Source organism: Oryctolagus cuniculus, chromosome 5 (assembly GCF_051225735.1).
Source record: "Oryctolagus cuniculus isolate XC-2025 breed Fujian yellow rabbit chromosome 5, ASM5122573v1, whole genome shotgun sequence".
NCBI lineage: Eukaryota > Metazoa > Chordata > Mammalia > Lagomorpha > Leporidae > Oryctolagus > Oryctolagus cuniculus.
The window spans coordinates 17,052,338-17,078,548 of record NC_142871.1 but is presented as its reverse complement, the minus strand read 5'-3'; the positions used below and the strand labels follow the sequence as shown (position 1 = coordinate 17,078,548).

General features: G+C 48.5%; 1 protein-coding gene across 1 annotated transcript in view; it reads left to right on the top strand.

The window, feature by feature from the left end:
* MTHFD1L (methylenetetrahydrofolate dehydrogenase (NADP+ dependent) 1 like) overlaps nt 1–26,211 on the top strand; it is a 195,998-nt gene that overhangs the window by 8,141 nt on the left and 161,646 nt on the right. The window contains exons 5-7 of the mRNA XM_002714991.6: nt 2,479–2,603; nt 6,775–6,875; nt 8,909–9,045. Coding sequence (XP_002715037.4) covers nt 2,479–2,603; nt 6,775–6,875; nt 8,909–9,045 — 363 coding nt within the window. The remainder of the gene's footprint in view (nt 1–2,478; nt 2,604–6,774; nt 6,876–8,908; nt 9,046–26,211) is intronic.

Sequence of the window (26,211 nt, the reverse complement as noted above, 5' to 3'; positions counted from 1 at the left end):
CACATGGGTGAGGTTGGGGAGGCAGCAGTCCCTGGCCAGTAATGTCGCAGAGTCCATAGAAGCTCAGGTTCCTGTGTCCTGCCGTGCTGCCTGCCGCCTCCTGTGGCCTCCTGGTCTGAGTGTGGAGTCAGCCCTCCCTGTCATATCCCCATTCGGCCCGTGTCAAATGAAAAATAAACGTGGAGTTGTTGGAAAGGTTTATTTCCAGGAAGGGAGAGAGACTGCTATGTTGGGGGCGGGGGTGCCACCGCAGTTACCCCTTATCCACAGGGAATTCCTTCCAACACCCCCAGGGGATGCCTGAATCACACACAGCACCGAGCCCGACGTGTCCAGCACTCCACAGCTTCCCTTTGGCATATCCCAATCGCCAGCATCACTACTCTTGTACTTTGTGGCCATTAGAAAGTAAATAAGGGTGACTTGAACACAAGCACTCTGCTGAGATAATTGAGGTGGCTCCTGCAGGACCGATGGGGGTGGACCCTGGAGGCAGGGATATTTCCCGTCCAGGTGGGACGCAGCAGGACGGCCCAAGATTTTATCACGCTACGGGGGAGCGCACAATTGGAAACGTATGGGATACTTATTTCTGGTATTTTTCATCGAATATTTTCCACTTATTATTGACAGAGAATAACGGAAACCATGGGAAGTAGCGGAGTCACGGGTCACTTGGTGTTGCATGGAGGAGGGCACACAGACCACAGACTTCAGGCCCCTCCAGGGTTAGGCAGTGAGGGCTTTTCTCCTGCAAGGAGTAAGCAGGGCTGAGAGGAAGGCCAGTGTCTTGAGAACAGAGCTGGCGTCACCTGGGGAGGCTTGTGCTGGCTCTGCCCAGGTGGGGCAAAGTGCAGAGACCTGAGGGCCGGAGAGACTGTTTGAGTTTTAATTGCCAAGAGCCTTGTCCTGATTGATCATGCGGACTAGCAGTTCAGCTAATCAGTAATGAGACAGTGTTGGGTGTTTGTAAGGTGTGTGTCAGGCCTTGCCCTACGCAAGTGTGGGGGCCTCTATAAACCCCACGGGGAAGCGATGCCCTCCTCACTGCTAGAGAGGCAGACGGACAGAAGCGGTTTCCCATCCTGGTTCACTTATGCACACAAAAGCCAGGGCTGGGGCCAGGCTGAAGCCAGGAGCTAGGAACTCAGTCTGGGTCTCTCACGTGGATGGCAGGGACCCAGCTACTTGAGCCATTCCTTGCTACCTCCCAAGGTGCCTGTTAGCAGGAGGCTGGAATCAGCAGCCCCAGGACTCAACACCAGACACTCCATATGGGTTGCCGGTGTCCCAAGTAGCATTTTTTTTTTAAAGATTTAGTTATTTATTTGGAAGGCAGAGTTACAGAGAGACAGAGAGAGAAAGAGAGGTCTTCCCTCCGCCGGTTCAACCCCGCCAGTGGTCACAACGGCTGGAGCTGGGCTGATCCAAAGCCAGGAACTAGGAACCTCCTTCTGGTCTCCCATGTGAGTGCAGGAGGGACCCAAAGACCCGGGCCATCTTCTACTACTTTCCCAGGCCATAGCAGACAACTGGATCTGAAATGGAGCAGCCAGGACTAGAACTGGCGACCATATGGGATGATGGCACTGCAGGCAGCAGCCTCACCCAATACGCCCCAGTGCAGTCCCCCAAGCGGCATCTTAATTGCTGCATCAGACGTCCATCCCGGGGTGACGTCTTGGATCTGGTGATCAATAAACTTTAGTGGAACATGCTATATTTGAAGCACACAGTGGGGCTTAGCTGAGCCAGGCTGGAATGCTTCAGATTGCCGCTTCCTGTCCTCACTGAAAACTGGCAGTGTCTTGGGTTTGAGATATGATTGTTGACAGGGAATTGTCCTTTCTCTGTCTATACTTTAATAGCTGTTGAGCTTTGGTTTGGTTGTTTTCTGGCACAGAGTAGAGGAGAAAAACTACAGAGAAGTCACGATAAAACGCAGCCAACCCTTTGAGCTTTTAGAAACACGATGGAAAGTGGAAGTGAGAGTTTTTCACTGTGCTGTATTCCAAGTCTTCAATAAGGAGTAGGAAGGAACTATAACAGATACATTTTTTTTAAAGATTTATTTTATTTATTTGACAGAGTTAGAGAGAGAGGTAGAGACAGAGAGAGAGGTCTACCATCTGCTGGTTTACTCCCCAGTTGGCCACAACAGTTGGAGCTGTGCTGATCTGAAGCCAGGAGCCAGGAGCTTCTTCCACGTCTCCCATGCGGGTGCAGGGGCCCAAGCACTTGGGCCATCTTCTACTGCTTTCCCAGGCCACAGCAGAGAGCTGGATTGGAAGAGGAGCAGCCGGGACTAGAACTGGTGCCCATAAGGGATGCCGGCACTTCAGGCCAGGCCTTCAACCCACTGTGCCACAGCGTCAGCCCCCACAGATACATTTTTATGAGTCCAGTTTTCCCAAAGCTGCTTTTGTTAGGTCTCATTGTTCCATTTCAGTTCTGAGTCTTGCGGGTTTTCCTCTTTAGATCATAGATGAAATCTTGAAGATGAATGAAGATGCCAGAGTCCACGGGCTTTCTCTTCAGGTCCCTGAGAACTCACTCAGTAGCAAAGTCCTCAACGCCTTGAAGCCCGAAAAAGATGTGGATGGGTAAGGAAACGGAGCAGAGCCTAACCTTTATCGTTGAATCACTTTGTCTGCTGTGATTGCCCTTTTCTGTATCCTTTCTGTCTGTTTTAACTATGTCTATCATTAGGAGATGAAAGAAATTGCAAATATTTCAGGAGTTTGCGGATTTTTCAAAAGACTTATTAATTTATTTGAAAGTCAGTTACAGAGAGAGAGAGAATCTGTCTACCATCCACTGATTTATTCCCCAAGATGGTCACAAGAGTTTGGCTGGGCCAGGCCAAAGCAGGAACTTCATCTGGATCTCTCACATGGGTAGTAGAGGCTCAAGCACTTGGGCCATCCTCCACTGCCTTCCTCAGCCGTGAACGGGGAGCTGGATTGGAACTGGAGGTACCTGGCCTAGAACTGGCGAACATATGGGCTGCTGCCATTGCCGGTGGCAGATTTACCCACTATGCCATAATGCCGGCCCCTAATAGCATAAGGTTTTCTTTTTTTTTTGACAGGCAGAGTGGACAGTGAGAGAGAGAGACAGAGAGAAAGGTCTTCCTTTGCCATTGGTTTACCCTCCAATGGCCGCCGCGGCCGGCGCGCTGCGGCCGGCGCACCGTGCTGATCCGATGGCAGGAGCCAGGTACTTATCCTGGTCTCCCATGGGGTGCAGGGCCCAAGCACTTGGGCCATCCTCCACTGCACTCCCTGGCCACAGCAGAGAGCTGGCCTGGAAGAGGGGCAACTGGGACAGAATCCGGTGCCCCGACCGGGACTAGAACCTGGTGTGCCGGCGCCGCAAGGCGGAGGATTAGCCTAGTGAGCCGTGGCGCCGGCCAGCATAAGTTTTTATTTGAAATTTGGGTGAGGGCATCATAGATGTCTGTAGCTCTGATGTTGGGCTCTGCTTCCTGTTATCATATGATGTGAGCTTCACAGGACAGAGAACACTGATACTGCCCCTGTGCACTGCAGGGAGGGCATGCTTGCTGGGGATGGAAGCCCCCTGTGCTTACATGGAAATAGAGGAACTGTTTTATCTTGTGGCCTAAAGCACACAGCATATTTAAGGTCACAAGGTTATTGGAAGGGTTGACGTTGTGGTGCACCGCTTGATACCAGCATCCCGTGTGGGAGTGCAAGTCCAAGTCCTGACTGCTGCTCCACTTCCAATCCAGCTTCCTGCAAATGCGCTTGGGAAGACAGCAGAGGCTGATTCAACTACTTGGGCCTCTGGCACGCACGTGGGAGACTTAGATGGGCTTCCTCGCTCCTGGCTTCACCTTGGCCCAGGCCTGGCTGTAAGGACATTTGGGGAGTGGACCAGCAGATGGAAGATCTCTCCTTCTGTCTCTGCTCTCCCTTTCAAATAAGTCCATGAAACAAATCTTTAAATAAAACCAGGTTATATGCAAATTGATGAAGTGAGAGTCCCTACCTGGTAGGTCCTTCGGGGTCCCTCATTGCCACGCCCACGCCTCTTCTGTCCTAGTCCTTTGTGGTGACCTGGGGTGGACCCAGGCTCTGGGAGGCTCGCTGTGAGGGAGAGAAGCCCCTGTCCGTGTGAGAACTTCCAGGTGAGAACCTCCAGGTAGCAGGGAATGGTTTCAAATCTCGTGAGAAGTGCAGATTAGGAAAACTTTTCTGGTTGTTTGTATTTTGTTAATTCTGAAGACAGAGAAGGAAAAATCAACCTGGACTCAGTTTCCCCCACTACACACTCACAACTCAGATCACATGGGGTACCTGATGGGGAGGGGAGTGTGGGCTCCCCCACACCAAGCAGCAGTGGGTTCTGCATCCGACACTTAACAGTCCTGGCGCTCCCTGCCTGGAGGTGGCGTCAGATCCCGTGGGTTGAGGGTTCAGCCCCCAAGACTGCTGCTCTGCCACTGTAGGTGGCTTCCCAAGCCCCAGGGGGTTCTTACTTGTGTTTGGTTCAACAAGCTATAAATGAGGGTCCCCATAGCCCCCTCCTTGGGTTCGAAGAACTTCCTAGAGCGGCAAACAGAGCTCAGGGAAACATGAGAATACTTCAGACAGTACATAGGAAAAGAACCCAAAAGATAAGTTTATTTGGGTAAAAAAAATTTGAAATCTGTGTATAAGGGGCCTTCAAAATGTTCATGGAAAACGCATGTTATGAAGAAAATGTGTAGATTTTTTTGAAGTGCCCTAGTGCTTTACTTTACCAGGTTACAAAGGAGAGGGTACAGAGATGCATAGGGCAGGTGATGGGGGAGGGGCACAGGGGCTCGCGTCCTGTCTGGGCATCTCCCTCCAGGAATGTCTGTCTGTCAGCTCCCCAGATCTGGTCCTTGTTTGTTTTCTAAAAATTTTTTGAAATTTTTCAAAAAAATTTTTTTCAAAATTTATTTTATTTATTTATTTTTGACAGGCAGAGTTAGACAGTGAGAGAGAGAGAGACAGAGACAGAGAAAGGTCTTCTTTCTGTTGGTTCACCCCCCAAATGGCTGCCATGGCCAGCGTACTGTGACAATCCGAAGCCAGGAGCCAGGTGCTTCCTCCTGGTCTCCCATGCGGGTGCAGGGCCCAAGCACTTGGGCCATCCTCCACTGCCTTCCCGGGCCACAGCAGAGAGCTGGACTGGAAGAGGAGCAACTGGGACAGAGTCTGACGCCCCAACCGGGACTAGAACCCGGAGTACTGGCACCACAGGCAGAGGATTAGCCTAGTGAGCCGTGGTGCTGGCCTCAAAATTTATTTGAAATGCAGAGTTACAGAGAGGCAGAGAGAGAGAGAGGTCTTCCACCGGCTTGTTCACTCCCCAAATGGCTGCAACTGCCAAAGCTGAGCTGATCCGAAGCCAGGAACCAGGACCTTCCTTTGGGTCTCCCACATGGGTGCAGGAGCCCAAGGACTTGGGCCATCTTCTTTTGCTTTCCCAGGCCATAGCAGAGAGCTGGATCTGAAGTGGAGCAGCCGGGACTAGAACTGGCACCCACATGGGATGCCGGCACTACAGGCGGCAGCTTGACTCGCTGTGCCCCAGCACCAGTCCCCCGTTTTGGTTTTTATGGAGGCTCGTTGTGTAGCTATGATCCCTGATTTGCTAGGAGAGGAATCCTGGTGATGCCCATCTCGACATCCTCTGAGGGCACAGAACAGGACCTCTGTGTAGTGGGGAGGACTCAGGACCCACTGTCTGCGCTTCTGTGGCTGCCTTTGGAAGGGAGTCAGACCCAGGATCCATGGATGGAAGCCCAGACACACACAACATCTGTAATCATAATTTCACAGTTACTACCTGAGATTGAGACCCTTAGTTCGGTGTAAATAGTTACAGAATATTTTGTCCTAAATTTGAACACAATAAGGCGCGGAAACCATCAAAGTTTGTGGTCTCTGGTTTTTTTTCTTGATTTCCCCAGAACGTACGTACTGAGGTCAGGTGGTGATCAGCTCTGTGAATCCCAGGTCTTCCTGGATCCCTCCACATTTGTAGGATGGGTTCTGGGTGTTGGGTGTGGACTGAAGGATTAGCTGAGTATTGCGCCATTGCCTTGTAGAGCACTGAAAGTGCTCTCTGGCATGGTGAACGCCTCAGGCTGTGTCCTGCTGAGGGCAGAACGAGAGCGCGCAAGGTGGGGACCGAGTGAGGCGTCCTCATGGCTGCTCTAAGACTAATGCTTCTTTCCTGCTTACTTGGTACCTGTATGTTTTGCTATATCAAAGTGCCTGAAGCTGAGCATTGTATGAAGAGGCTTACTTGATTCACGATTCTCATGGCTGGAGGGTCCACCCAGCATGGCACTGGGGTCCTGGTGAGGGCCCTTTGGGCCACATGGCAAAGAAGCAACTGCACACAGCTGGGGCCCGGTTTAGTGGGTTGGTCTCTTTTTATGATGTCCCTCCCCGCCGTGGCTCTAATTCCGGTCTCAGGAGAGCTAGAGCTCCTGGGAGGCAGCATTGATTTGTTCATGAGTGTGGTGCCTTCATAGCCACATCCAGGCCACATCTTGTGGTCCCACCACCTGAACATACCCTCCCTGGGCTCCAGGCTTCCAGCACACGAACCTCTGGGTGACATTCAAAGCATCGCACCGCTTTTTAGCCCATATTTAATATGTTCTGTCCTACCCTGACCTGACTGTTATTGGGGTTAAAGCCTAGGAATTACCTATGAGTGCTTCCTGCTGAGCTGTGGCTTAACCTGCTGCCTTGTTCTTGGCTTCAGAGTAACAGACGTAAACCTGGGGAAGCTGGTTCGCGGAGATGCCCATGAATGTTTTGTCTCACCTGTCGCGAGAGCTGTAATTGAACTTCTTGAAAAATCAGGTAAGATGCTCCTTCAGAAAAACTGCTGTTTTCTGTTCTTTGATTTTTTTTTTAAATAAAGATTTATTGCTGAAAGATTCTAATTGAAACAGAAGTGATATTTAATGTCAACTTTCTTTTTCTTTTTTTTAAGAAAGGTTTTATTTAATGAATACAAATTTCCTAGGTATAGCTTCAGGAATATAGCGATTCTTCCCCTCCTACCCTACCTACCCTCCCACCCCCAAACTGTCCCACCTCCTACTCCCTCTCTCATCTCATTCTTAATTAAGATTCATTTTTTAAATTAACTTTATATACAGAAGACCAACTCGATACTAAGTAAAAATTTCAACAGTTTGCACCCACACAGACACACAAAGTATAAAGTACTGTTTGAAGACAAGTTTTACTGTTAATTCTCATAGTACAACTCATTAAAGGACAGAGGTCCTATGTGGGGAGTAAGTGCACAGTGACTCCTGTTGTTGATTTAACAATTGACACTCTTATTTATGATGTCAGTGATCACCCGAGGGTCTTGTCATAAGCTGCCAAGGCTATGGAAGCCTCTTGAGTTCACAAAATCCGTCGGTATTTATACAGGGCCGTAAGCAAAGTAGAAGTTCTCTCCTCCCTTCAGAGGAAAGTGCAGCCTTCTTTGGCCCCTTCTTTCCATCGGGATCTCACTCACAGAGATCTTTCATGTAGATCATTTTTTACCACAGTGTCTTGACTTCCCATGTCTGAAATGCTCTCGTGGACTTTTCAGCCTGATCTGAATGCCTTAAAGGCTGATTGTGAGGTCAGAGTGCTATTTAGGGTGTTTGTCATCCTATGAGTCTGCTGTGTGGACTGCTTCCCATTTGGAACTTTCTCTCCTTTCTAATTCTATCTGTTGTTATTACCAGACACTTGGTCTTATTTATGTGATGATCCTTTTGACACTTAATCCTGTCTATATGATCAATTATACACTTAATATAATCACTTTAACACATAAGGTATCACATAGATATACAGAGAAACAAATGAATAATGAAGTTTTAGAAAATTTCCTTCATTTATTTATTTTAAAGTTTATATATTTATTTATTTGAAAGAGAGAGAGAGAGCGAGCTCTTCCATTTGCTGGCTCACTCTAAATGGCTGCAATGGCCAGGGCTGGGCCAGGCTGAACCAGAAACTTGGAACTGCATCTGGGTCTTCTGCATGGGTGGCAGGGACCCAAGTACTTGGGACACCGTCCACTGCTTTTCCAGGCACATAAAGAGGAGGCTGGATCAGAAACAGAGCAGCCAGAACTGGACCCAGCACCCTGATATGGGATGCTGGCATTGCAAGAGGCACCCAGATCATCAGTCTCAGAATAGTCCCTGGAAAGAGTAACTATAAAGCCGGACTCTCTGACACAGTCCATAGATACAGTGTCTTTCTGTCAGAAGGATTTTCAAGGTGATGAGTCTGAATCAGAAAGCTCTCCAAGCAAGAGTCAGTTATGGCTGGGAAAGGACAGCAGTGCATTGTGGAAAGAAAATTAGCCAAGAATTGAAACCAAAAGAGATGGGATGGTATGGGGAGTTAATCCAACCACCTGACTCCCAGCCTAGAGTTACCTAGATGTTGCTGACATGGCAGGTTTTTTGTTTGTTTTTAGATTCATCTATTTTATTTGAAAGTCAGAGTTACAGAGAGAGAGGAGAGAGAGAGAGAGAGCAATCTTGTATCCACTGGTTTACTCCCCAGGTGGCCGCAGCTGCTGGGACAAGGCCAGACCGAAGCCAGGAGCTTCTTTGTGTCTCCTACATGGGTGCAGGGGCCCAAGCACTTGGGCCATCTGCTGCTTTTCCCAGGCCATTAGCAGGGAGCTGGATTGGAAGTGAAGCTCCTGGACTCAAATTGTTGCCCATATGGGATACCAGCGTCATAGGTGGCAGCTTTACCTGCTACACCACAATGCTGACTCCTAAGGCCAGGTTTTAAAGGGGGCATTTTCCCTCGAGGTAAACTTGTATGGGAGGAAGAACCTGAAGTTTTGATCGTTTGGTTGGTAGGTGTCAACTTAGACGGGAAGAAGGTCTTGGTTCTGGGGGCCCACGGACCCCTGGAAGCCGCCCTGCAGTGCCTGTTCCAGAGGAAAGACTCCATGACCATGAGCTCCCAGTGGAAGACGCCGCAGCTGGAAAGCAAGGTGAGTGTCGTGTGGAACCACATAGCCTTGAGTGCTTCTGTTACAGAAGAAAAAGAGCTGGCAATGTATAATCCAACTATCTAACTTGAGGTGAGAGAAACACAAAAATCTCAAAGCTTGGAAATAATAAAAATAATTATAAGAAAAAAAATAATGGGGTAGAAAACAAATGTGAGACATAATCAACCAAAAGTTGGTTCTTGGAAAAGTCTGGTAAAAAAATAGAAACACCTCTATCCAAAATAATCAAGACAGAAAGAGTACCAGCAGTGTTTGGAATGAGCAAGGGGACACAGTGAAAGAAACAAGAACCATTTTTTAAAAGGGAGAATGTGGGTAACGTTATCCTTGTCACTTGAGAATTTGTAGGAAGTGAGCGCTTTGCTAGGAACATGTGACTGACAGCACGGACCCAAGGAAAACAGGACAGACCTGGGTCCATCAAAGACAGGAGCAAAGCGAAAACAAAAAAGCAGCAGGGGTTTTACAGATGAGTTCCTTCAAACCAGGAGCCAGTCAAGTTCTGTCATACAACGACCAGCTCATTCCAGTCTGACCACGTGTGCAGCAGGCAGAAAGAATGAGAAAGTCCTAGCTCATTTTATGAGTGCCAGGCCCAGACAAGGTCAGGAAGATAAAGGTGAAACCGTGAGTGTAGTGGGCACCGTGAACAAATAGGAATCTGAATGAGTGTGGCATCTGAATACGGTACCAGATTGGGTTTGTTTCAGGATTGCCAGAGTGGTTTAAATTCAAACTCTCTTAGTGTAATTCATAGTCTCACCAAAATAGCTGTAGAAAAATCATTTGATAAAATCTAGTACCCATTATGAGTTTTTCTTAAAGAACATTAACTACTTCCTTTTTTTTTTTTTTTTTTTTTTGAAAGAGACAGATCACTGAGAGAGGGCACTGGTTACTGCCCCCATGCCCATAGTAGCCAGGCTTGACCCAGGGCAATGCTGGGACCTGGGAACTTAGTCCAGCACTCCTGTGTGGGTGGTGGGAACCCAGCTACGGGAGGTACCACCTGCCTCCCAGGGTACACATAAGCAGGAAGCTGGGATCAGGAACCCAGGGCAGTCATCAGACCCAGGCACTGTGATATATGATATATGATACAGGCCTCCCAGAGTCTTAACCACGCACCAAATGCTTGACCCTGCTATTATATTTATATATATATATATATATATATACACACACACACACACACATACACACACACATACATATATATACATACACACACACACACACACATATATATATACGCACACACACATATATATATACATACACACAGAAAACCCTGTAAACCGGGACGTTAAAGGAATCCCCTAATTAACGAAACATCTACAGAATTTACACCAAATATCTCATTAAAGATTGAAAATCAGGAAAGATAAGGGAGCCTGTGACCAGTAATCCTACTCAGCATTGTACTGGAAGTCCCAGACAGCCCAGGAACAGAAGAAGAGAATTGCCATACTTAGAAGGCACCAAGCTGTCATTCATGCTAGGTGATAGGATTGCATAGGCTAGAGAGAACCTATAAAAAGTATATGAGAATTAAGTAAGAGATTGCTGAGTTCTTGAATGCAAGATCAACATGCATTTCTAAACACTAGCAACCCGGAGTTATCGGGTTAAACATTTTAAAAGTTAAGGTAACAATTTCTGTTACAGAAAATCAGAAGGTACCAGGAATAAATGGAGAAATACACAACCTTTTGAAAGTAGTAATGTAATTTTGATGAAAGTCATTGAGAAGACCTAAATTAAAGCTGAGATACCATGTCCATGGAGCAGATATGTCCGTGTCTTAAAGATATTTATTCTGTCTAAATTAATGTATACATTTGAATCAAAATCTTGGCATGATTTTTTTTTGGTAGAATTTGTCAAACCAATTCTAAAATGCATATGGAGGGATGGGTCTTTGGTGTGGTGATGAAGATACCACATCCCATTACTTGAGTGCCTGGATTCCCATCCTGGCTCCCCTTCCAATCCAGCTTCCTGCTGATGCACACCCCAGGAGGCAGCAGGTAGTGACTTAAGTACTTGCCCCCCACATGGGAGACAAGGATTGAGTTCCAGGCTCCTGGCTTTGGCCTAGCCAGCACCCAACCTTTGCAGGCATTTGGGGAGTGAACCAGTAAATGGAAGATCTCTCAATCTGCAATTGTTTAAGTTCCTTATATAAAATGTCATAGTATCTGCATATAATCTAGACATTATCCTGTATACTTTAAATCATTTCTATATCACATTTAATACCTAAAACAAATTAAATGCTATATAAATCATCATCACACTGTATTCTTAAAGAGATTTATTATTTATGTATTTGAAAGGCAAAGTTATGGAGAGAGGAAAGGCAGAGAGAGAGCTTCCATCCGCTGGTTCAATCCCCAAATAGCCACAATGGCCAGGCCAAAGCCAGGAGCCAGGAGCTTCTTCTAGGTCTCCCGTGTGGGTGCAGAGGCCCCATCACTTGGGCCATCTTCTGCTGCTTTCTCAGGTGAATTAACAGAGCGCTGGATTGGAAGTGGAGCAGCCGGGACTGGAACCAGTGCCGATATGAGATGCCGGCATTGCAGATGATTGCTTTGCCTGTTACGCCACAATGCTGGCCCCAACTGTATTGTTTTGGAGCTAATGACAAGAAGAATGTTCAGTACAAACTCAGTTTTATACCCAGATGTTTTCAGTCCTCTGGTGGAATCCAGGGATAGGGAGCCCATGCCTGTGTGCATGTCTTCTCAGGCCGCATGCATATGACGTACAAGTATAAGGAAATGCATTCGAGCCATGCACCACACCAGGAAAAACCTCGACTGGAGCAAAAGACGTGGATGGAGAAGGAGAGGTGGGAGACCCAGGGACCTTTATGCTTGTTTGCTTAGACCAGACAGTGAGTTTGCAGACATGTTCGTGTCTGAAATAGTTGATAACGTTTTCCATGTCAGAAAATCATACAGTTCACAGATTTCCAAGTAAAGTTAAATAAAATGAGCACATTGTAGCACAGTTAATTACTGCAAAGCAAGATCTAAAAATACTCCAATATGACTCTCAGGTTGCAGCCAAAGCCTGGAAATGAGCAAGTTGGAGTCCTGCCAGGTGGGGCAGGTGTCTCCCCGGAGATGCTGCAGGGTGTGTGGCAGGTGCATCTAATTTATGTAATGCCTGCTTGTTTTAAGACCATTGGGGATGCCAAGTGATCCTGATCCTGTGTGTATTTCCACGGTGGCCACAAGGTGGCACCCTATTCAAGCAGATTAGGGGCAATGTTTTTGCGCTTGGTTGCTGCTTTTTTTTTTTTATTCTGGAGCTAAGTTGAAGAAGAAACCAAGCCTTGCTCTGTACTGAAGAGCTGTGGCGAAAGGAGAAAATACCTTCGTTGGCAATTGTCTTCACCGTTGTCAAAGATACACTGGATAGTTGTATCTGTATTTTTGCAAAACAAAGATATTTTTCAAAGTAATTAGTACTTTTTTATTATGGAAACGAGTCACCTTGACCCTGTACTCTGAACCTCCTGCTGACTTTGAGAATGATTCAGTGGTGTGAAATTAGGTGACATTCCAGTTTTGCATAAACAAGAAAGTTCTTTTCAATACTTGACACTGCACACACATTGTTTCCCCTAAGTCCTTGGTGTTATAATGACACCGCTGTGAAACATGAGGGTTGTCAGTTTTTTTCTTTGTTAAATATTTGTTTATTTGCAAGAGAGAGGGAGAGACAGACAGAAGACACAGATAGACCTGTCCATTGATTCTCTTCCCAAATGCTTGCAACAGCCAAGACTGGGACAAACCAAAGACAGTAGCCCAAAACTCAATCCAAGTCTCCCACATGGGTGGCAGGGACCCAGGTACTCCCTGCTGTCTCTGGAGTGTGCATGAGCCGGAAGCTGGATTTGAAAGCAGAGCTGGGACATGAACCCAGGCACCTCAGTGTGGGATATGGGCATCTCAAGTGTCATCTTACCCACTGTGCCCAACGCTCAGCCTGGCTATCAACTTTTTCACTGCTTTATCATTGTAAGCAACTACATGGGCCCCCATCCTTGTCCTTGAAGTATTTGGCTTGCTCCTCCGGCCTTTCTCTGTAAGACAGGCCCCCAGTCCACCCTCATGACGGCCTGTCTCTCCCTGGTTCTCACACCAGCAGCCGAGTTTCTCCAGCCACATAGCTCACGCTGTGTGCCTTGATGCTTCTTTCCCACACTGGAATTGTCGCTTGTCGTGTGTCTGTCGTATTTCTACAAGAGGAAAACCTCTGCCGTTTGTTTCCTTAGGCAGAATTTTAGCCTTCCTTGGAGCCGTGGCAGTGAGAACCATGCCATTGGCAGCCTCCGCAGGCCCTGGGGGCCACAGTGGAACCATGTGCACCTGATGGGGCAGGTGGGGGGGGTTCAGCCACTGCTTGGGACACCTGCATCCCAGATGAGAATGCCTAGGATGGAGTCCCAGCTTCCTGCTAATGCACACTCTGGAGGCGGCAGTGATGGCTCAAGTACTGGGTCCCTGCCACCCATGTGGGAGACTTGGATTCAGTTTTGGGCTCCCAGCTTTGGCCTGGTGCAATTCTGGCTGTTGTTGCCATTTGGGGAGTGAACCAGTGGATAGATAATCTCTTTCTCTCTCTCTGTTGCTCCGCCTTTCAAATACATTTTTAAAATTTTTTTTAGAAAGAATTAAACCCAGCAAACAAGTACCTGGGCTAGCATCCTGGGGCACCCGTTGTGGACAGACTCTGGCCACACTAGCCACACTCTTGGAAAAGCTTCTCTGTGGAAACCCTGGAAGTGTGCGTGTGACAGTAGGTGGGGATTTTTGCTGTCCAGGTTATTGTCAAGTTTAAGCAACAATGAGCAAACACCCATCTTACCAGCAAGGATCGAAGAGTTGGGGAGAGGCCGGCGCTGTGGCTCAACAGGCTAATCCTCCGCCTAGCGGCGCCGGCATACCAGGTTCTAGTCCCAGTCAGGGCGCCGGATTCTGTCCCGGTTGCCTCTCTTCCAGGTCAGCTCTCTGCTGTGGCCTGGGAGTGCAGTGGAGAATGGCCCAAGTGCTTGGGCCCTGCACCTACATGGGAGACCAGGAGAAGCACCTGGCTCCTGCCTTCGGATCAGCGCGGTACGCCGGCAGCAGCACGGGCCGTGGCGGCCATTGGAGGGTGAACCAATGGCAAAAGAAGACCTTTCTCTCTTTCTCTCTCACTGTCCACTCTGCCTGTCAAAAAAATTAAAAAAAAAAAAAAAAAAGAGTTGGGGAGAGAAGAGGATGAGCAAAGGATTATGGTACGTTACCTTTGAGAAGTATTTCTTACGTGCTTGTCATCACGTGTCACGTAGGGATAGAGAGGCCAGCTGGGACCAGCTGGGAATGTGTTGTTGGATGATTTCCTTGTGAACACCGTAGAGCATGCGTACCAGGTTTCACTAGGCCAAGTGATTTTTTTTTTTTTTTAATAAGATTTATTTACTTGGGGCTGGCGCTGTGGCACAGCGGATTAAAGCCCTGGCCTGACGCGCCAGCATCCCATATGGGCACCGGTTCTAGTCCTGGCAGAGTGGGTGGCCAGTGTGGCCGTTCCAGCTCTCCCTGCTGTCCTCAGCTGGAGTGTGGCCTCCCAAGCTGTGGCCTCTTCCTGTGAGTCCAGGCAGCCACTGTCCTCTGTCCCCCGTGTGCCAGCCACTCCTGACCGACCTCTCATGGCTTCCAGGCCCTGAGATGTAGAGGAGGAGTTCCGTTGAGTTTGGTACCAGTGGGTCCTTTCTCTGTCCAGGGAGGGTCTCTGCGTGCCGATGAGGCCTGAGATCTCTGTGGAGCCTGAGCACAGAGCCCTGAGGTGTGTCTTCCTCCAGTTCTGCAGGAAACAGGACAGGCCTCTCTGTGTCTGGTCGCTTTATAGCTTAGCTCTGCTGCATATCATTAACAGTGGACAGGAAGTTGCCTGCTTTATTTCTGAGCCTCACAGGCTTTGAGATGCATTTTGCATTTCTACGGGTATCCTGGGGTTGGGGAGGGGAGCAGTGTCCGGGCAGGAGTCCAGGTTAGCCTTGTGCTGTGGGGCGTCAGGTGTCCACAGGCCTGAGTCACGAGTTTGGGTGGAACTAAGCAGCCCTCCCCTTCCTCCTCGTCCCTCCACTCAGACAGGGCCCCATGCTCAGCTTGCAGCGCCCAGCCCCTTGTGCTGGAGTGATGGAGCCCCCCACCTCAGTGCTGTTGTTGGGGTGAGCCTGGGTCCAGAGGTCCCCCCTTCCTTGCCCTGATAATTGCACCCAGTGGCCAAGCCAGTTTGAGGTGAGAGGGCGCCTTGCACGTGCTGCTGACCAGCCGGGGTGGCAGTGCTCCCCCGAGGGTCTCCCCTGGGCCTGTGGTTAGGGCACAGCTGGACGACGGACGGCCGAGAAGCAGCCTCCAGCTGGGACGAATCAGGCAAACCCCAGTGCGTGCTGGAGAAATAGCCTAGACACGAGAGACCCGGTTCATTTTGTTTTTCTCAGGGGACCTCATTTCTCCTGAGCACGGACCCCCTTCAGAACCAGCGCTGACGGAAGGGAGAGGAGCAGGAACCGCACATCTGAGGGATCAAAGTGTCTGGGGTTTTGAGCAGAGCTACATTATCAGAGCCCTTTCCAGTTTAAAGTTAGCGCCTGGCCTGGATTGTCCAAGGCTCTTAGAAGTGAATTGGAAACTTCTAAATGCATTTGTGTTACAAATCGGAATCAGGAGTGCTGTCTTCCAAAGGGAGTGGGGGAGGGGTCCTGGCTTGTGGACTGAACTAGTTAGCAAGCTCTGGGATTCTATTTTTATAAGATTTACATTTTCATGTATTTGAAAGGCAGAGCAACAGAGGGAGAAAGAGAGATCTTCCATTTACTTCTGAGCCAAGCTGAAGCCAGGAGCCAGGAACTCCACCTGGTCTCCCGTATGGGAATCAGGCACTCCAGTATTTGAGCCATCTCCTGTTAGCTTCCTGGGCCCTTTAGCAGGAAGCTGGATTGGGAACAGAGCTGCTGGGACTTGCACTGGCACTCCAGTATGGGATGCAGGCCCTGTAAGCCACTACACCACGCCAGCCCTGTGTATTATTTTTAGCAGAAGCAGCACTTAAAATAGCGGCGTGCTGTGATGGCAGTAATGATGGCCACCATCGACCACCTGAATGGCTGGTGGGAGCAAGGTACCGTCCTGTACCCATCTCGTTGATGGAGTCCTCCCACCCGGCAGGGCTGTCCCTGTCCCTGTGCTTACAGGTGAGGAGACTCAGGCTCTTATCACTAAAAACAATCTTGATGAGCCTGCGGCCTGGGTTTTCAGCCACTGCCCCATCGCAAACCTTCAAAACCCAGAGCACCTTCCAGCTCAGGTGTAGAGCTTCAGAGAGCTCACAGCCCACGCTGTCAGACTTGTGTCGAGTCCACAGTTGCTTCCTCCCAATTGTGTATGACCCCAGAGACACACATCGGAGTGGGGCAAGCAGAACTAGAAGGGAAGCTGTCCCCTCGCTGTGGCCTGGGCCTTGTCACGGCACCCCTGTTCAGAGGGTGGAGTGGCCGCCTGGTGAGGTGTGTGCTCCCACGGAGCAGCCTTGTGACGCCGACTCCCTCCCCCGCTGTCACGGGTGGGGTGGGGACGATTGCTGCAGACCCTCCTGGATGCCAGGGTCTCATGGTGAGCCCCTACCCAGGACACTGTGTGCAGTACAATTAGGTTCAGCCAAGGCGTGGAGGTCCCTGAGCTTTCTTTGATAGATCTGAGGATGTTTGGGTCCTGCAAGTGCCTTTGGATGTCGGCTCCCATCCTCTCACTCTTGCTTCTGCCTGATCATGGTGTTATTTTTCAACACCAGAGAAGTGAATAGAACTTTGCAATAGCCAAAAAATGAGGCCATTATATTTAGCAGTGTGAGAGAATAAGTTGAAAACAATGGTTAGGAGACCAGGTGGAGGCCATGTGAGTTTAACAGATTTGTTTTGTAGTCTTAGATGGTTCAAAATGTAAGCTGAGAAATTGATATTTAGGAGTGATCATTTCTTCTTTAAGTGTATAAAGTGTAATTGAAACACTGAAATTTCCACCTTTCCTTAGACCCCCACCCCCCTTTTGAAGACATCCTTGCTGTATACTCCAGTCTCAGGGTTAGGTTCCCAGTGCTGGAAGGTGGTTTGAGATTAGTCTTAATTTTCTCATAGACATAGTGGTGTTGGGTTCATGGGGTAACAGAGCAGTTTAACACATAGTGCAGTGGAGTTGAACTGGGGAGCCTCATGCTGGACTTTTAACACTCCTCTGAGCCACTGAGGGGGTCAGGTTCAGCCCTCAGCCGTCCATGTCACTCTGCAGTCACCTGTGGCCAACCACAGAGAGGTCCCTGTGGTCATCAGGGGCCAGACGGGGCAGTGAGCGGTCTGTGGCACAGAAGAGCTGCCACCAACCCTGCGGGAAGGCTCCAGCCTGTGTTCTGCAGGGAACAGCCCGTTAGCCCACCGGCCTGTCATCTCCCGTGTGCTTCTGTTGCACCTGTATAACCTTTTCTTCCCCGTGAATGCTTTGTAGGGAGGTTGAAATAGGAACTTCATGGGAAGGCCTTGAAAACATTCCATAAAAATAAAGACCCTTCTCTCTGTAAGATGTAATGCGAGTGTTATTTCATTCGTGTCACAGCTCTGCAGAATTAGGCATTGTGCTCATCTGTGAGCGTGGGCCCTGTCATCGCCAACAGGGAGCGGAGTCTGAACTTGCATCCGGGGCGTGTGACCCACCCAGAGCGGCCCTCCTGCCTCGCCTGGGCTCCTCTCTTTTCAGAGCAGCACAGAAGCCTGGAGAGCTGCGGCAGCAGGTGGGCTGCGGGAATCTGCCGGTGTACCCTGGGCAGGATCCCTGTCGGGAAATGCAGAGCTAAACATCCATGGGCGTGCACGCGAACATGCTGTGTGCCCTAAAGCGGGTGTTAGCACCCATGTAGACCCTGCCCCCGCCATTCCCGTGCATGCCCGCAGGGGCGCTGGAACTGTACAGTGCACATTTCTTCATTCTTGTGCTCCACGTGGCCGAACCTTTGTCACGTGAGCAAGATCCCCTCGCTTCCTCTCCCCACCCCAGCCCCACTGCCCTAGCTTACATTTTTCCTCCTCTGGTGTGAGGAAGGGGATTATTTTGGATGAATTCCTAGGTTGGAGATTGCCTTTTCTCTTTATGTCCATCGTGAGTTTTGTAAGCATCCAGCTCACTGTAACAGAGATTAAGTGACTTCTCTAGGATGTTGGATACAATCGAGTAACTTTAATATTTTCCTCATACATCGAACAATTGAGTGATGAAGTAAGAGGCGGATGTAGGAACATTTAGGAAAAGGGAGGTCATTTATTATCCTTTAGGGGAAAAAATGGTAGATAAATGTTGTAATCATTATTTCCCAGTTGTCCGTTTGGCTTGTAGTCCCTCTGATTTATGAAATAACCATAAGAAAGGTCTTATAACTTTAAAAGCCAATAATCTGTTTTACTGATTACAGATGAGTGTGGAAAAAAGAAATACACTCAATTCCTGAAAGGAAAAAAATTCTCCCAGGATGAGATCATTGGGTGGATACGAAGTGGGGGAAATACCTTTTGTTACAGTTGTTCTGTGGACTTCTCTTGCCACAGTATTACATGTGAATGACAATGCCTTGACACTTTCATTTCAGAGTAGTTACAGTTATTTCAGCATTCGTATTTGATAGTAGGCTTAATATTTCAGGAAAGTATGGATGTTGATTCACAGATACCCAGCATCGTCGTATGCTAGAGGGACAATTAATTTCTAATAAAAAGATAGACATGGAAAATCTATGATTCATCAGGGTATCTACTCAGGATCACTTCTGCCTGAATGAAATCTCCGTCTGTAGGGCACTCACTGTGCCAGGTGTGGGTGATAAGGCCCATTTCTAGAGTAACATCACTGATGAATCCCTAATACCCACAGTGTCACTTAAACCTGAGACCAGAAGCCTTTCTCCTTAGCCTGCATGGAAACTGTTCTTCCTAAATCCTGGGACAGACCAGCGTCTCCATTCGTCACTCCCGTCCCCTCAACACTGAAGATAGTGCTCCCTAAGGATGCACTCGAACCCTTTTCCTTCCCATTCTTCCTATTGCTCCTGGAGAATCTCATCCAAACCTCTCTTTTTTTTTTTTTTTTTTTTTTTTTGATTGACAGAATTATACAGAGAGAGGGACAGACAGGGAGGAGAGAGAGATCCTCCCTCTGTTGGTTCCTTCCCCAAATAGCTGCAATGGCTGGGGGCTGTGCCAGGCCGAGGCTAGGAGCTAGGAGCTTCTTCTGGGTCTCCCATGTGGGTGGCAGAGGCTCAAGCACTTGGGCCTTCCTCCATTGCTTTCCTAGGCACATTAGCAGGGTGCTAGATTGGAAGTGGAGCAGCTGAGACATGAACCAGTGCCTGTATGGGATGCCAGCACTATACCACACTACACCGCAGCATAGGACCAAAAATAAACATATTTTCATTCGGTTTCCATGACCTTTTAGAAATGCTCTCCTATACAAATCCCAAATATGAAATTCTCCTAGGCCTATTTTTCAAAAGCCTTGATAGCAGTAGATAAAGCATGTCTTCTAGCCGAGAGTTTGGGGCTGTACTTTCTGTAGTTAAAAATTGTTTTATTTGGGAAACATACAATTGTGATATTCTGTATGACTTTGCAAACCACTGTTTTCCAAATCTGTCCTGTCCTCCCTTTCCCCTCTCATATTCTGATGTTTGTTTCTCCCTGTCTTGGAGAAAATGGATTGCTTGTTATCTAGACTGTACGGCAGCCGGGCTGCCCGAGTGCATAGCTGTGTCTTACTATTGTTTTACCATTTGGTGCCTTGCCTGGGGAGTGGGTGGTTCACTCTAAGCTGCTCTACTCAAGTCTCAGCAGAGAAAGCAATATTTTGTTACGAGGTAGAGTTTCAAGCCAAGCTTTGGCCCATGTCTTTCCCATGTGGGCGGAGGGGAGTCAGAACAGTCACGGAGACGATAATTCTCCCCGGTTCTGAGCTCATTAAAATCTCCCCTCTCCTCCGTGGGTCATTTGTTGATTCAAGCATCTAGCACTTTTCCTTTCCAGAAAGAATTAGCATCCACGATGTGGTCATTGCTAAGAGGGGGGATTTTTGTCTTTTTCTCGGTGGGATTAACTGTCCCCCAGTTGCTTATTAGGACGGCTCGCCCGAGAGTTGCGGGTGGGTCTGGAGTGGAGGGGTCAGGGTGGGATTGCCCAGATTTATAAGTAATGAAAAGAACAGGTCGAGTGAAAGGCACCACATGGAGGAAGCTGAGTGTTCTTGGGGGGACTCGTGTGAACTGTGATCCTAGCGTTTTCAGCCTTGTTCATGTGAACCTGCTTTTTGTAGATGTCTGAGCTGGTTCTGGGTTTGCTGCTCTGTGCAGGAACCATGAACCAAGCGGCGATTCTGACCTGCAGCAAGCTTTAAACATGCATTTCCTCTGAGGACTCGGGAGGTGGGACGTGTGAGGGCAGTCTATAAATGAAAGATATTTTACAGAGATGTTAAAAATGCCCTTCCCGCCAGAACACTGTTCCCCCCCAAATACGACATCGCATAGAAATCCAGCTGCTGTTCAGATCCGTACGTGGACGCCACGTGCGGTTTTCACGGACCGGCTGCCGGGGCTGTTGGTGACACATGCCGCAAACTCGGTGACGCTGCCCGGCAGTGCAGCCTTGAGGCGTGGAAGAGGAAGGGTTATGGAAGCCGTGTTTCAGCAGGGCTTGCTCTCCCCCTGTGATCCGTGCGGCAGATCCAGTCTGACGCAGGTTCACTTCCCGAGCTGTAATAAAGCGAGGTGCTGAAAGCCGTGGATGCCGTTTGGCCCACGAGCAGGTCCTGAGCAACTGTTAATACGCTTTTCCCTATTTGCATGATCAAATGGATTGAGTATTTCCAGGTGTTCCCTTTTAAAAGCTGACGCTGTCGACTCCATGAGAAGAGGTGTTTAAATTGTCACCCTGTGTGCAGCTGCCCTGGACCCTGGCGTTTTTGTTCACAAACTAGAGAGAGCCATGTGGGTTTGCTGCTTCTCCTTGCTGTCTCGTGTTGTGTCCTTAGATTCCTGAAAGACATCAGCTGTTGCCTCTGGTGGCCCACACGGTGTCTGGAACGCTCAGGCACAGGAGCTGGCTCATTGCGCTCCCGGGTCTGCAGAGGTCAGCCCGTCCCAGCTGAGAATTTATGAGCAGGTGTAGAGTATGTTTGCGTGCTGGGTGGTTGGCTGGCTTCGTGGCATGGTCATGGAGGTTTTGTCTTCCACTCTTCTGTCTGTTGAGCCGAGAGTCTGCAATGAAGTAGGTGGGACAGATAGTGGCAGGAGGACTGTCGGTGTTGGAAAGTGAGGGGCAGTAGCTCTCCAATCTCTCCCTCCTAGGCTGTCTCCAGGGCCGGCTGCACTGGGAGAAACAGGACCTCCTGTAGGTTTAATTACACTCTGTGAACGTTGTTTCCTTGTTTGCTAATCAGCGTCGTCACACCACCCGCATGTGTTTGGCTCTCCAGTAATAACTTACCGCTCTTCCACCTGCCCGATGGTGGCCGTCTCCTTCCCGGAGTCTAATACTCCCTGCTTGTTCCCCTTCCACACGTGGAGCCAGTCTGAAACCAGCCGCTGCTTAGTGGTGCCTGGACAGGTGTCAGCTCTCGGTAGGGCTGGAGCCCAGCTTCTGCCCTGCTTCCAGATGCAGCCTTCCTGGCAGCCGTGGCCCTGCCGTGCTGTACCATCAAACCCAGCAGGATGGCCACGCCGCGTGGTTTGCAGAGGAGGAAACTCTTTTTCAGGTAGAACAAAAATGGAGTCGTTGGACAAGAATACCCAGGGCCTCAAGGAAGAGAGGATTCTTGCTCCAGCTCCAGACAGTTCTTCCATGGACACACAGATAGGAGCTTTGTGTCAGCGTCTGCAGATGGTGCTCGTCCAGGCTGCTGGTCAGACCTACGTGTGGCTCCTGTTTTTCTCCTAGACTGAGTGTGGCTCACCATTGCCCCTGTTTCCGCCCAGGCCACTTCCTGACTCAGAACACCTCCCACCCTGTCTCCTTTCTGTCTCCTGATGCCATCATTGTAGTGTTTTTTTGTTTTTGTTTTTTTTTTGCCCCATCATTTTTGTTGATACTACAGCTAGTGTGAACCATAATCCTGCACAGACTGTGTATTGCTGGAGACCATACTGGAGACTTTTTGTTTGTTTGTTTGAGATTTAAAAAGCAAGATTTATAAGAGTCAAAGAACTCCACCCAGAGCAGTATGGAGGGGGACTTGCAAGAGAGGAAAAAAATCCCAAGTGGTCCATAGCAGTCGAGTTTGTGTTTTTTTTTTTTTTTTTTTTTTTTTTTAAAGATTTATTTATGGCCGGTGCTGTGGCTCACTAGGCTAATCCTCTGCCTGTGGTGCCGGCACCCCAGGTTCTAGTCCCAGTTGGGGCACCGGATTCTGTCCTAGTTGCTCTTCTTCCAGGCCAGCTCTCTGCTGTGGCTGGAGAAGGCAGTGGAGGATGGCCCAGGTCCTTGGGCCCTGCACCCGCATGGGAGACCAGAAGGAAGTACCTGGCTCCTGGCTTCGGATCTGCACAGTGCACCGGCCGTAGTGGCCATTTTGGGGGTGAACCAATGGAAGGAAGACCTTTCTACTCTGCCTGTCAAAAAAAAAAAAAAGATTCATTTATTAATTTGAAAGTCCACATTATGCAGAGAGAGAAGGGGCAGCAGAGAGGTCTTCCATCTGCTGATTCACTCCCCAATTGGCCACAACAGCTGGAGCTGCGCCATTCTGAAGCCAGGAGCCAGGAGCTTCTTCTGGGTATCCCACACAGGTGCAGGGGCCCAAGGACTTGGGCCATATTCCACTGCTTTCCCAGGCCATAGCAGACAGCTGGACTGGTTGTGGAGCAGCTGGGAGTCGAACCAGTGTCCATATGGGATGCTGGCACTACTGGCACGGCTTTACCCTCTATGCCACTGTGCTGGACCCAGCAGTCGAGTTTTTAAGCACAAGTTTGATTGACATTCAGATACAAGGTGGAGACAAAACCCATCAAAAGACCTGATTTACAGTCTTCTATCCTATCTGCTTGCTCATGATAAAACAAAAAACCATCCAGAAGGGTGGCATAGGTAACTTGTTTTCACAATAAACTGTGAGCTCAGGACGTTGGAATCACCACTCCCCTGCTATTCTGGTAAATTTGGAGAATCCTAAGGAAGGAGGGTAGACATTTTGATCTTGCTAAAGATAACCTTTTGGGGGTAGCAAGCATTCTACACCCCAAATTCCACTGGGACCACCCTGCCTATTAATGCGTCTGACTCCTCACTTTCCCCCCTCGAGAAGAATGAACCCAAACACCTGAGAGGGGGACTGGCCCATGATCGCTCTGGCTGCCTCATGCTGAAAGGCACGTTGGTGAGAACTGCAGACAAGACAGGGTTCCAGCAGGAAGTGGCTTCTCCAGGGGACGCAGTGCCAGCTTGCAGAAACTGCTTCCATCCAAGGTTTCATGTTCATGACCACCTAGAATGTCACTGTTTCAAGTCTGGAGAAAATGAATCTAAGAAGCAGTTTAAACTCAGAGTCTAAAACAAAGGACAGAGTCCTTATTAAATGACTTAAGAAAGGTGCTATCTAAACCATGAGCAAGTTTTCCCATTGAGAGGCAAATAGAAACTGACAGAAGGGGCCTGATAATAATCAGGTGGGCTATAAGGCCTTGCCAGTTACCAGGCCGAGACCTATCTATCTCTTCACATGGGGTACATCATAAGAGAGGTGTGAACCTCCTTAGGGAAGGCACCCTGTTGACTTCCATTACCTAGCTGGCCTGGGAGGAGAGCTGGCTTGAAGAGAAGGCAGGTGGCATCTCTTAAAGGAAAACATTTTTAGTTAACTTACAGTTCTGCCTGCAATGTTGCTGACGCTACTTGGCCGTCCCCTCTACAGCAATGGTCACTTTGGAAGCAGGGCTGAGTGAAGGGCTTTTCAGCTTAGAACCAACAAGGTCTGCAGCTCTGACCTGGGAATCCTTTGATTCCAGGCTAGTTCGCTTTCCAGTGACCCAGCTCTTGGCTGGCAGAGCGGCCAGGGCTCTTCATAAGCTGCCTTCTGCTGAAGCCCTGGCTTTCCACATGGAAAACCAATGCAGTGGACTTGCCTGCTGTGTCTCCTTGATGGCAGATCACTGGGCAGAGCAGCCATTAATTGGCTGCCACCTATCTTCACATTATTTCTGCTGCCTAGTAAAGCAGACCGGAGGAAACCTTTAAGAGGAGGCAAGTCAAGGAGGTGTTCAAGTCCCCCATCTCTAATCTTTGGTGGCCTGAGCTAGAAGTCCATAGTCACAGCCGTGTTCTGGTGGTGGTGTTTCTATGAGGTAGGGTCAACAGTTCCCTTGAGGAAAGTTATGTTCTCACTTTGAAATCAAACACGAGGACCACCCTATCTGTAAAATTTGATGACATTAGTAAAACTCCCTTCCTTTGGTCTGAAAGGGAGGTTTTGCCTGTTTACTGTGCCCATGGCAAAGTAAACCTAGCCGTGAAATCATAATTTAAGCTCTCATTTTGGCCATGCTATTATTATAGAAAAATGTTAGGGATCCATTTTAAAAGATCTAAAGATCAAATTGTACATCCTGGAGAGTTCTTCAGAATAGAATTAGTTTCCTTGAAGAGAAATGAGGGAACAAGTTAGCCTTCCCAGATCGCTTACTGTCAATAACAATATCAAATGAAAACTCAGCAAACAGTTTTAACTGTTAAATAATAACTAATGAAAACATTTACAGAAAGGTCCAATGCCTTCTATAAATTTCAAGAGTGTATGTATTTGGAAACATTGCGTAAATATCTAACATAGGTCTAACTTGTTTGACCAGCAAACCCAAGTACAAATATGTCAACAAATTTAAAACATCTGGTACAGAGATTTAGGTCACATGAACCAAAAAGGTATCTTCAGTTAACTTAGCAGTTTAAATTTATGAGCAATATTTTACCTATAGGCCAATTAAAACAGAACTCTTCATAAATAATTTTCCCATGTAGACATATAATATGCACATGTATAAAATAACATACAAGATAGAACAATAAAGCAATTTCAGTAATAGTTTCCTAAAATCCTTAGTTTTTTTTTTTTAAACAATCAGTCGATTAGAATTACTTCCTGCTCTTAATAACTTGAATTAATCTAAGTTGGAACCTGTAGCACATTATTGACTTTATTTGCTTACAGAACTGTCCCAAAGTATTGAATACAATAGAGGTCAGAGAACCTGAAAGAGGACACATTAAAACAACCAATAATGTTTTAACTTCAGAAGCAGTAAATCTGATATACAAAACTGTGGGTGGCAAAAGACTTTAAATGGCCTCGTTTAAAGTTATGAACTTATTAACCAACAAGAAGAGGCACTTGTGCACTCCACACAGTATTTTTTTTTATTACCTGTAGGGTTTTATAGAACATCCCCCTTTAGACCTCTGGGACTTTCTCTTTAAGATAATCAAGTCTGGGGGACGGCACCGTGGCAAACTTGGTTAATCTTCCGCCTGCGGCGCCAGCATCCTGAATGGGCGCCGGGTTCTAGTCCTGGTTGCTCCTCTTCCAGTCCAGCTCTCTGCTGTGGTCTGGGAGGGCAGTGGAGGATGGCTTAAGTGCTTGGGCCCTGCACCCGCATGGGAGACCAGGAGGAAACACCTGGCTCCTGGCTTCGGATCTGTGGGGAGCAACCGGACTAGACTGAGTTACTGGAATTAAGACTTATTCTATGCATCTGCTCTCCCACAATATGGCGCTGGGAGAGAAGTAAACAGCTTCCGCACAGCTGCCTCCAGTTCAACTAATAAACTGTAGGACTTGCTATTGATTGGAGGAGAGCAGCGTACTCGGCGTGTGGGCAGCCGAGTTAGGATTGGCGGAGGAGGACTATAAAGGAGGAGAGAGACGGCATGCACCAGGAACATCTAAGGGGAACATCTAAGGGAACCCGTGCAGCCCCCGAGAAGAGCCGGCCGGCGGTGTGCCGCTCCCCTGCGGAAGTGGGGAATGTGGCCAGGGGGAACTGCCCTTCCACGGAGGTGGA